This window comes from Corvus brachyrhynchos, unplaced genomic scaffold (assembly GCF_000691975.1).
Source record: "Corvus brachyrhynchos isolate BGI_N302 unplaced genomic scaffold, ASM69197v1 scaffold893, whole genome shotgun sequence".
In the NCBI taxonomy this organism is placed as follows: Eukaryota; Metazoa; Chordata; class Aves; order Passeriformes; family Corvidae; genus Corvus; species Corvus brachyrhynchos.
Window position 1 is genome coordinate 24,940 of NW_008237340.1, and position 11,702 is coordinate 36,641.

The 11,702-nt window shown below is 51.7% G+C and overlaps 2 protein-coding genes across 3 annotated transcripts in view; both read right to left on the reverse strand.

Moving 5' to 3' along the window:
* Positions 1-11,702, reverse strand: part of LOC103613132 (IgGFc-binding protein) — a 23,623-nt gene that overhangs the window by 3,393 nt on the left and 8,528 nt on the right. Inside the window, exons 6-11 of the mRNA XM_017730615.1 lie at positions 5,068-5,465; positions 4,014-4,612; positions 3,014-3,578; positions 1,766-2,358; positions 677-1,169; positions 1-161 (exon numbers count right to left, since the gene is read on the reverse strand). Coding sequence (XP_017586104.1) covers positions 1-161; positions 677-1,169; positions 1,766-2,358; positions 3,014-3,578; positions 4,014-4,612; positions 5,068-5,465 — 2,809 coding nt within the window. The remainder of the gene's footprint in view (positions 162-676; positions 1,170-1,765; positions 2,359-3,013; positions 3,579-4,013; positions 4,613-5,067; positions 5,466-11,702) is intronic.
* LOC108445800 (IgGFc-binding protein-like) overlaps positions 11,319-11,702 on the reverse strand; it is a 1,278-nt gene continuing 894 nt past the window's right edge. For both annotated transcript variants that reach the window (XM_017730621.1, XM_017730622.1), the window contains exon 2: positions 11,319-11,702. This exon ends at the window's right edge or, in 1 of these variants, runs on beyond it. In XM_017730621.1, coding sequence (XP_017586110.1) covers positions 11,334-11,702 — 369 coding nt within the window. In that variant the 3' untranslated portion in view covers positions 11,319-11,333.

Sequence of the window (11,702 nt, forward strand, 5' to 3'; positions counted from 1 at the left end):
GGGGAGCCCGCCGCGCGCCCCGTCAGAGACCAGCCCCTCGGCGCACTGACACCCCTCAAAGCAGCGCTCGCTGCAGGGGGGCGGGGCCGACACACCTGCGCAGGTGTGCTCACAGGTGCGGGCACACAGCTGGTAGCGGCTCTTGGGGGGACAGGTGAGGGCTGGGAGAGGGAGGGAAGAAACAAAGGGGGTCAGTGGGGTCAATGGGGGCTCATCTGGGGCCAAGGGGGGCAGTGGGGCTAAATGGGAGGTCATCTGGGGTCAGTAGGTGTCTTCTGGGATCAGTGCCATCCCATCTTTGGGATGGGTGGTCCTGTGGGGCTCCCATTTGGGGGCATCAGGGAGGCCCCACTGGTTGCACAGGGTTCCACTGGGGGGCACAGGCTTCCCGTTTTTGGGGGCGGGGGGTCCCCTTTGGGGGTCTCATTGGGGCATTTCCCAGATGGGGGCTTAGCAATACGGACATGTACCCCTTTTTCCATGCAGGAATGAGCCCCTGCTCATTCCCACCCCCACCAAAATTTCCATTCCCTGCAGAATTCCTGCCCCCACAAAAATCCTGACCCCCAAATTCCCATCCTCCCAAAACTTCACCACCCCAAAGTCCCAACTCCAAACTTCCTGTCTCCCCAAATTCCCGACCCCCCCAAAATTCCCAACCCCTCCATGTACTCACGGCAACCCGTGGCCTCCCGCCACTCCCGGAGCGCACCTCCGGCTGCCTGGCACGCGGCTGCATAGCCCTGAAAGCCGGGGCAGGGGTCGCCCCCCACCCTGCACACCTGGTGCTCGCAGGTCACCAGGTACGTGCGGGGCGGAACCACCCCGTGACACCCCGCAAAGGGTCCTTCGGGGTCCGCCAGCACCGCGCAGCGCCGCGCCTGGGCCGGGGAGCAGCTGGGGGCGGGCACCAGGTGGGTGCAGTGGGGGGGGGGCCTGCCCAGAGCCCCCCCATCGGGGCCGTCGTCGTTGGGGTCCCCGTTGAAGTTGCCGCAGAGGCCCCGGGGGCGGCGGGACGGGGGGGGCAGCGTCAGCACCACATACGCCTTGCCGTCGTAGAGGATTTTGGGGCCCCCCTGGACCTGGAGCAGCCGGTGGGACCCCACCTGCGCCACCCCCACCGCGCCCCCCCGCAGCCACAGCGGCAGCAAGTGGCGCTCGCCATCCACCTGGGGGGAGAGAGGGGTGAGGATCCCAAAAGGGAAGTCGGACCACCAAAGGTGGGGTTAACCCCCCAAAATAGGGTTTGCACCCCCAAAAACAGGGTCTTGCACTTCCTTCTGTGCACCTCAAAGCCATGGTTTACATCCCAAAAAGGGGTGATTACACTCCGAAAAGAGCGTTTTCAACCCCAAAATCATGGTTTGCACCCCAAACCCAGGGTTATCATGCCAGAAAGGGTCTGTACACCCCAGAGTGCACACCAAAAGTGGGGTGTGTACCCCAAAAGCAGCTCTTGCACACCCAAACAACCCCTCCCCTGCTGCCATGTCCCTCAAAACCCCATTTTCACCCCTTTCTTTTTCACCTAACCCATTTTTACCCCCCAAAGCAGGGTTTGTACCTGCCAAACCAGGCCTGCACCCCCAAAAGCATTGCCCCCAAAACTTGGCTTGCACCTGCAAAACAGGGCATGCACCCCAAAGTCAGAGCTTTCTCCCTAAACCCGGCCTTTCTTCACTGCTGCACCTCCCAAACCCCATTTCCATCCCCTTTTTTGCCCCCCAAATACCTTTTTGCCCCCAAAACCAGGCCCTCCACTCACCATCACCTCCCACTGCTGTCCCCTGTGCATCACCACAGTCACCCCGTGCGCCATCACCGTCACCCGCTGCACCTCCACATCCTCCTGCTCCAAGGCCACCGTGATGGGCTCCAGCTCCTCCTCGGGCTCACCCCTCTCCAACTCCAGCAGCGGGAGGGTGCAGGATCCCCCAAAACTCCCCAGGTGCCCATCGAAGGTGCTGTAAGCCCCTGCCCCCAAAACCTGGCACTGTCTGCAGGTGCGGGGGTGGCACCCCAGCACCCCATCCCGCACTGTGCATTCCTCGTCCCTGGAGCAGCCTGGAGCGGGGTGACACTCCAGCCCCCCATTTTCAGAGCAGACGCAGCGCTGGGTGCAGGGGGGCTCGGGGTAAAACTGCACCCCCTGAGGGTAGTAGCGGCCCTCCAAAACACAGCCACATTGGGGGAGGGGCACGCAGTGATCCCCACTCCGGAAAAATCCGGGATCACAGAAACAACCTTCGGAGCACGTGGAGGCATCAGAGCAGTCCTGGGGTCCAGCTTCACCTTGGCAGGTGGGGGGGCAGGGGGAGCCACAGAGCTCATAGTGCTGGTTTGGGGGGCACACGGGGCCTGTCAGGAAGGGAGAGGAGTTGGAAACACCAAAACCCCCACGGACACAAGAAAACTCCCTGCAAACCCTCAAAACCCTCATGGACACCCCAAATTCCCATGGATGCCCCAAAACTCCCCATGCAGACCCCAAATTCCCAAACTCCCCATGGACACCCTAAAACTCCCTTGTCTGAACCCCAAGACCCACCATCCAAGCTTCAAACCTCCTCGTGCAGACCCCAAACCCCCTATGGACACCCCAAAACTCCCTGTGTAGATCCCAAAACCCCCACTGAAACCCTAAAGCTCCCCATGGAGACCCAAAAACCCCTGGGAACACCTCAGACCTGACATGGAAACCTGCCATCCAAGCTTCAAACCTCCTCGTGCAGACCCCAAACCCCCTATGGACACCCCAAAACTCCCTGTGTAGATCCCAAAACCCCCACTGAAACCCTAAAGCTCCCCATGGAGACCCAAAAACCCCTGGGAACACCTCAGACCTGACATGGACACCCTAAAGCCCCCCCAAACAGCCCCAACCCCCCTTCCCCCTGCCAGACACCCCAAAATCCTCCATGGACAGCCCAAAACTCCTTGCCCAACCTCTGTGTTTCTCTCTGCCCTCCAAAACCCCCCTGTACTCTCCCAAGCCCCCCAAGTCCCCCCGTACTGCAGAAGGCGGCCGTGCGCCATGGCCGCACAGCAGCGCCCTGGCTCTGGCAAGCAGCAACATAGGCACCAATGGCCTGGCACACGGTGTCCTGGTGCCCCTCGTACAGGCAGGCGTCAAAGAGACAGTCATCCAAATAAGGGGTGGGGTCGATGACGTCGTGGCAGGCGGCAAAGGGCCCCCGTTTCTTCCCCAGCAGCCCACAGTGCTTGTCCCCACGGTAGGCACGTTTTTGGGCGTCGCTGCACACCTGGCAGCCCTTGCTGCACCCAGGTGAGCACCCAGGGACATCGCCGACCTTCCAGCTATCGCCCAGGTGCGTCTCATTGTCAGCATGGTGGCCATCACGGGTGACAAAGTCGTCGTGGGGGTCCCCATTGGCGTTGCCACAGAGGCCGCAGACAGCGCCAGCATAGGTGTTGGGGATGATGACACGGGCATAGCTGTACCAGTCAAAAGTGACAGTGACACCCACGTCAGTGGTGATGAAGCCGTGGACACCACGGAGGGACACCTGGATCTGGTGGTTGTGGGTGAAGGGGAGGTCCAACAGGACACCATTGACCTGGAAAGAGAGTCGTGGGTGGCATGAGGTCATGCAATGAAGCTGAAACCCACCCAAGGGTCATAGAATGACCCTGAAGACCACCTAGATGCCACATGATGACCTTGAAACCCACCTGAAAACCATATAATGGCCTTGAAACCTTAACCCAATACCATGGAACAACCTTGAAAACCAGATGCCACACAAGGGCTTTACAGCCCAACAAGACACCATCCAATGACTTTGAAGGCCACCAAGATGACATTTTAGCCCACCCAGATGCCACCCAATTACCTTGAAACCCACCTGAACACCTTAAAAGGACTTTGAAACTCCACCGAGGTGTCATGTGATGACCTTGAAGTGCACCTGAAGACTATACCATGATCTTGAACCCTCCCCAGATACCATGCAATGACTCTGAACCACCCCTATCACCTTCTTCATCCCTACCTTGACCTTCTGGGGATGTTCCTGGCTGAGGCTGAGGGACATGTTGTACACCTCCATGGTGACCACCTTGGTGAAGGAGACCAGGTGGCTGCCACGGTGATTGTTCTCCACAGTGACAGCAAAGGGGATGAGGGTGGGGTCAGTGGAGCAGAGCCCAGCCAACAGGTAGACACAGGTACCCATGAAGTCAAAGCGGCGCCCATCGAAGGTGGTGTAGTGGGGGTCACCGGTGGCCACGCAGATAGACCGGCTGTTGGCTGTGCACTGCCGCACTCCCTTCACCACCGTGCACACCTCACCCGGCTTACACCCCGAGTCCTCGCACACCACCATTCCCAGCTCTGTGTCACACCTGCACCTGGAGCGACAGGTGTCATCACCCCAGAACTCCTCGCCAGGGCGGTAGTAGCGGCCGTTGGGGGTGCAGCCACAGCGGGACACTGGCACGCACTGCCCGCCACTGAGCACGTGGCCAGTGTTACAGGCACAGGTCTCCACGCAGGGCTGGTCACAGGTGGCTGGACTGTCTCGGTTGGAGCAGGTGGCCGGACAGGCGTTGCCACAGGACTCATAGTGGCTGTTTTCAGGGCAAGGTAAGGCTGCAGGGGGAGGAAAGTGGGGTGAGGGAGGGATTAGGGGAGTAGACAGCATTCGACACAGCAGCCTGGGGCTGGGAAAGCGTCTCAAACATGGGGAAGGGTCTGGAAAACAAGAAGGGTCTGGAATGCAAGGAGGAAGGTCTGGGAAATGTGGGAAGAGACTGGGACAAGTGGGATAAGGTCTGAGCCATGTGGCAAGGGTCTGGGCCGTGCAGGATGGGGTCTGGGACACAAGGATAAAGGCCTGGAACATGTGGGAAGGATCTGGAAAATGTGGCATAGAGTCTTGGAAAGATGGGATGGAGTCTGGGACACAAGAAGGGTCTGGAGCACCAGAAGAAAGTTCTGGAGAACTTCCAAGGACCATCTGAGAGATTTGAAGGCTGGATCCCACTTCGTACCCATCCTCCCCCACTCTGGTTCCTTCCCTTCCCAAAGAAAACCCCAGCCCTTACGGCATCCCGATGGTGTCCTCCAGTCATGGACCATGGCCCCATGCTTCTGACATGTTGCCGCGTACGTCTCCAGCACCTGGCAGAGGATTGACCTCGCCCCATTGCTCAGGCACAGGTCAGACAGGCAGTTACGATAAAAGTCGTGAGGCTTCACTATGTTGTGACATGCTCTGAAGGGCCCCTGGAAGGATTTTTTTAAGATCCCACAATAGTGGTTCCCACCATAAAGTTCCTTCTTCTCCTCATCACACACTGGGCACGTTCCATCGCAATAATCCCAACAAATCGGGTCGTCAGCCTCAGAGTCAGCACTTTTCCAGCTTTTGGCCCATGTCACAATGGCGGTGATGTTGTCACCAGCCTCGGGGATGTCGTCGAGGGGCTTGAGATTGAAATTCCCACAGAGGCCACGGACATGGCGGAAGTAGCTGCTGGGGAGGTCGATCAGGAGGTGCCAGTTCCAGTCATAGGAGACCCGGAGACCAAAATCTGTCTCCAGAGCAACACGAAGCCCACTGGGACGGACCCTCAGCTTCCCGTCTGCCAGGAGCACCGGGAGCAGCGTCACTTCCCCGTTCACCTGCCAGAGGCCCAACATTCCCAGTTATCTCAATGTTTTCATTCTCAACATACACCAATATTTTATTCCCAATGTATCTGAATATTTTATTCCCCACATATCCCAATTCTTTATTCCCAGCAAATTCCAACACTAAATCCCATCATATCCCAACATTTTACACCTTACATATCCCAACATTTTATTCCTGCTATTTTATTACTGACATATCCCAACATAGAATTCCCAGTATAACCCAATATTTTATTCCCAAAATATACAAACACCCCACAGTATTTTATTCCTGCTATTTTATTACTGACATATCCCAACATAGAATTCCCAGTATAACCCAATATTTTATTCCCAAAATATACAAACACCCCACAGTAATTTTATTCCCAGTTTATCCCAACATCTTATTCCTGGCATATCCTGTTTTATTCCTGACATCGCCCAACATTTTATTCCCAATAAATCCCAACATCTTATTCCAACATTCTGTTCCTGACATTTCCAGATATTCTATTCCCCATATTTTATTCTCACCATTTCTCAACTTTTTATTCCTGACATATCCCAAGATTTTATTCTCAAAATATCCCAACATTTCAACAATCCACCTCCCAATCTGACTGATTTACCTCAAAATAACATTGGCACTGGCTGGCTGAAGAAGGAGGCAGGGAAGAGCTGGATGAAGCAAAAAGTTGGGAAAAAGCCCAAATTTTCCACATTTCCACCCAACTCACCCGGACTTTTCCATCTTCATTCCGGCGGAAGGAGATGCGTTGTCCATAGACATCAACATTGACCAAGGAAACATAGGACACAGATTGGATTCCACCACGGATGTCATTCTTGGCCTCGACCCTGAAGGGCACCAGCCCAGGGTCATTCCCATGGGATTCGGCCATGGTGTAGGTGCAGGTTCCTTGGAAGTCGAAGTCAAGGCCATCGAAGGTGCGGAAGTGTGGGTCACCCCAAGCCCAGCACGTGGCGACCAGAGCCGGGATGCACTGGGATTGGGCACCACGGGGCCGACAGCGCTCCTTGGGGCGGCAGCGCAGGGACTTGCAGGGGTCTGGGAGGGGAAGTGGAGCAGGATGAGCCATGGGCTGGGTGAAATAAGACATAAAGATTGGGAAAAGCCACGGGTTGGAGAAAAGGATGGGAAAAAAGTGGGGGGAAGTCATGACATAGAGAAAACTATGAGATGGGAAAGACCATGGAATGGGAAAAATCATGAGATGGGAGAAACTATGGGAGAAGTCATGGAAGGAACCATGGGATGGAAAACCATGGAAGGAACCATGGGAAAAATCATGAGATGGGAGAAACTATGGGAGAAGTCATGGAAGGAACCATGGGATGGAAAACCATGGAAGGAACCATGGGAAAAATCATGAGATGGGAGAAACTATGGGAGAAGTCATGGAAGGAACCATGGGATGGAAAACCATGGAAGGAACCATGGGAAAAATCATGAGATGGGAGAAACTATGGGAGAAGTCATGGAAGGAACCATGGGATGGAAAACCATGGAAGGAACCATGGGAAAAATCATGAGATGGGAGAAACTATGGGAGAAGTCATGGAAGGAACCATGGGATGGAAAACCATGGAAGGAACCATGGGAAAAATCATGAGATGGGAGAAACTATGGGAGAAGTCATGGAAGGAACCATGGGATGGAAAACCATGGAAGGAACCATGGGAAAAATCATGAGATGGGAGAAACTATGGGAGAAGTCATGGAAGGAACCATGGGATGGAAAACCATGGAAGGAACCATGGGAAAAATCATGAGATGGGAGAAACTATGGGAGAAGTCATGGAAGGAACCATGGGATGGAAAACCATGGAAGGAACCATGGGAAAAATCATGAGATGGGAGAAACTATGGGAGAAGTCATGGAAGGAACCATGGGATGGAAAACCATGGAAGGAACCATGGGAAAAATCATGAGATGGGAGAAACTATGGGAGAAGTCATGGAAGGAACCATGGGATGGAAAACCATGGAAGGAACCATGGGAAAAATCATGAGATGGGAGAAACTATGGGAGAAGTCATGGAAGGAACCATGGGATGGAAAACCATGGAAGGAACCATGGGAAAAATCATGAGATGGGAGAAACTATGGGAGAAGTCATGGAAGGAACCATGGGATGGAAAACCATGGAAGGAACCATGGGAAAAATCATGAGATGGGAGAAACTATGGGAGAAGTCATGGAAGGAACCATGGGATGGAAAACCATGGAAGGAACCATGGGAAAAATCATGAGATGGGAGAAACTATGGGAGAAGTCATGGAAGGAACCATGGGATGGAAAACCATGGAAGGAACCATGGGAAAAATCATGAGATGGGAGAAACTATGGGAGAAGTCATGGAAGGAACCATGGGATGGAAAACCATGGAAGGAACCATGGGAAAAATCATGAGATGGGAGAAACTATGGGAGAAGTCATGGAAGGAACCATGGGATGGAAAACCATGGAAGGAACCATGGGAAAAATCATGAGATGGGAGAAACTATGGGAGAAGTCATGGAAGGAACCATGGGATGGAAAACCATGGAAGGAACCATGGGAAAAATCATGAGATGGGAGAAACTATGGGAGAAGTCATGGAAGGAACCATGGGATGGAAAACCATGGAAGGAACCATGGGAAAAATCATGAGATGGGAGAAACTATGGGAGAAGTCATGGAAGGAACCATGGGATGGAAAACCATGGAAGGAACCATGGGAAAAATCATGAGATGGGAGAAACTATGGGAGAAGTCATGGAAGGAACCATGGGATGGAAAACCATGGAAGGAACCATGGGAAAAATCATGAGATGGGAGAAACTATGGGAGAAGTCATGGAAGGAACCATGGGATGGAAAACCATGGAAGGAACCATGGGAAAAATCATGAGATGGGAGAAACTATGGGAGAAGTCATGGAAGGAACCATGGGATGGAAAACCATGGAAGGAACCATGGGAAAAATCATGAGATGGGAGAAACTATGGGAGAAGTCATGGAAGGAACCATGGGATGGAAAACCATGGAAGGAACCATGGGAAAAATCATGAGATGGGAGAAACTATGGGAGAAGTCATGGAAGGAACCATGGGATGGAAAACCATGGAAGGAACCATGGGAAAAATCATGAGATGGGAGAAACTATGGGAGAAGTCATGGAAGGAACCATGGGATGGAAAACCATGGAAGGAACCATGGGAAAAATCATGAGATGGGAGAAACTATGGGAGAAGTCATGGAAGGAACCATGGGATGGAAAACCATGGAAGGAACCATGGGAAAAATCATGAGATGGGAGAAACTATGGGAGAAGTCATGGAAGGAACCATGGGATGGAAAACCATGGAAGGAACCATGGGAAAAATCATGAGATGGGAGAAACTATGGGAGAAGTCATGGAAGGAACCATGGGATGGAAAACCATGGAAGGAACCATGGGAAAAATCATGAGATGGGAGAAACTATGGGAGAAGTCATGGAAGGAACCATGGGATGGAAAACCATGGAAGGAACCATGGGAAAAATCATGAGATGGGAGAAACTATGGGAGAAGTCATGGAAGGAACCATGGGATGGAAAACCATGGAAGGAACCATGGGAAAAATCATGAGATGGGAGAAACTATGGGAGAAGTCATGGAAGGAACCATGGGATGGAAAACCATGGAAGGAACCATGGGAAAAATCATGAGATGGGAGAAACTATGGGAGAAGTCATGGAAGGAACCATGGGATGGAAAACCATGGAAGGAACCATGGGAAAAATCATGAGATGGGAGAAACTATGGGAGAAGTCATGGAAGGAACCATGGGATGGAAAACCATGGAAGGAACCATGGGAAAAATCATGAGATGGGAGAAACTATGGGAGAAGTCATGGAAGGAACCATGGGATGGAAAACCATGGAAGGAACCATGGGAAAAATCATGAGATGGGAGAAACTATGGGAGAAGTCATGGAAGGAACCATGGGATGGAAAACCATGGAAGGAACCATGGGAAAAATCATGAGATGGGAGAAACTATGGGAGAAGTCATGGAAGGAACCATGGGATGGAAAACCATGGAAGGAACCATGGGAAAAATCATGAGATGGGAGAAACTATGGGAGAAGTCATGGAAGGAACCATGGGATGGAAAACCATGGAAGGAACCATGGGAAAAATCATGAGATGGGAGAAACTATGGGAGAAGTCATGGAAGGAACCATGGGATGGAAAACCATGGAAGGAACCATGGGAAAAATCATGAGATGGGAGAAACTATGGGAGAAGTCATGGAAGGAACCATGGGATGGAAAACCATGGAAGGAACCATGGGAAAAATCATGAGATGGGAGAAACTATGGGAGAAGTCATGGAAGGAACCATGGGATGGAAAACCATGGAAGGAACCATGGGAAAAATCATGAGATGGGAGAAACTATGGGAGAAGTCATGGAAGGAACCATGGGATGGAAAACCATGGAAGGAACCATGGGAAAAATCATGAGATGGGAGAAACTATGGGAGAAGTCATGGAAGGAACCATGGGATGGAAAACCATGGAAGGAACCATGGGAAAAATCATGAGATGGGAGAAACTATGGGAGAAGTCATGGAAGGAACCATGGGATGGAAAACCATGGAAGGAACCATGGGAAAAATCATGAGATGGGAGAAACTATGGGAGAAGTCATGGAAGGAACCATGGGATGGAAAACCATGGAAGGAACCATGGGAAAAATCATGAGATGGGAGAAACTATGGGAGAAGTCATGGAAGGAACCATGGGATGGAAAACCATGGAAGGAACCATGGGAAAAATCATGAGATGGGAGAAACTATGGGAGAAGTCATGGAAGGAACCATGGGATGGAAAACCATGGAAGGAACCATGGGAAAAATCATGAGATGGGAGAAACTATGGGAGAAGTCATGGAAGGAACCATGGGATGGAAAACCATGGAAGGAACCATGGGAAAAATCATGAGATGGGAGAAACTATGGGAGAAGTCATGGAAGGAACCATGGGATGGAAAACCATGGAAGGAACCATGGGAAAAATCATGAGATGGGAGAAACTATGGGAGAAGTCATGGAAGGAACCATGGGATGGAAAACCATGGAAGGAACCATGGGAAAAATCATGAGATGGGAGAAACTATGGGAGAAGTCATGGAAGGAACCATGGGATGGAAAACCATGGAAGGAACCATGGGAAAAATCATGAGATGGGAGAAACTATGGGAGAAGTCATGGAAGGAACCATGGGATGGAAAACCATGGAAGGAACCATGGGAAAAATCATGAGATGGGAGAAACTATGGGAGAAGTCATGGAAGGAACCATGGGATGGAAAACCATGGAAGGAACCATGGGAAAAATCATGAGATGGGAGAAACTATGGGAGAAGTCATGGAAGGAACCATGGGATGGAAAACCATGGAAGGAACCATGGGAACAGCCAGAGCAACCAAAATGCATTGATTTAATTAAATTTTGAATTGAAATAAATTTGGGATTTAAGATTATGAGAAGGTCCAAGTCCCAAGAGGAGGCTGACCAACCACTCACTGATCTGGGGAGAAAACCATAAAAATTGATACAATTTCGGTCTGATGGATAATTCCAATTCTGCCTTCAACAGCTGGAACACCCAAATGATGTTGATTTAAATACATTTCAGATTTAATCACTCATTAATGGGATGAGGTTTGGGATGAAGTGGAGAATGTGGTGAAAAGATAAGGGATCATTTCCTAAACTCACCATGATTTTTCCAGGGTGTTCCCTGCTGATGCTGATGGTTTTGTTGTAGACTTTGACTGTCACCACGGCGATGGACGACATGAGGTTGTCACTCTGGTGGCCATTCTGCACCAACACCTGGAATCCTACCAAATTTTGGGTGTCCTCACACAATCCAACCAACAGGTAGACACATGTTCCCTGGAAGATGAACCTCTTGCCATCAAAGGTCTCGTAGTGGGTGGCTCCAACAGCGGTGCAGACCCCAAAAATTTTGGGATAACAATCCTGGATTCCCTTCTCCACCCG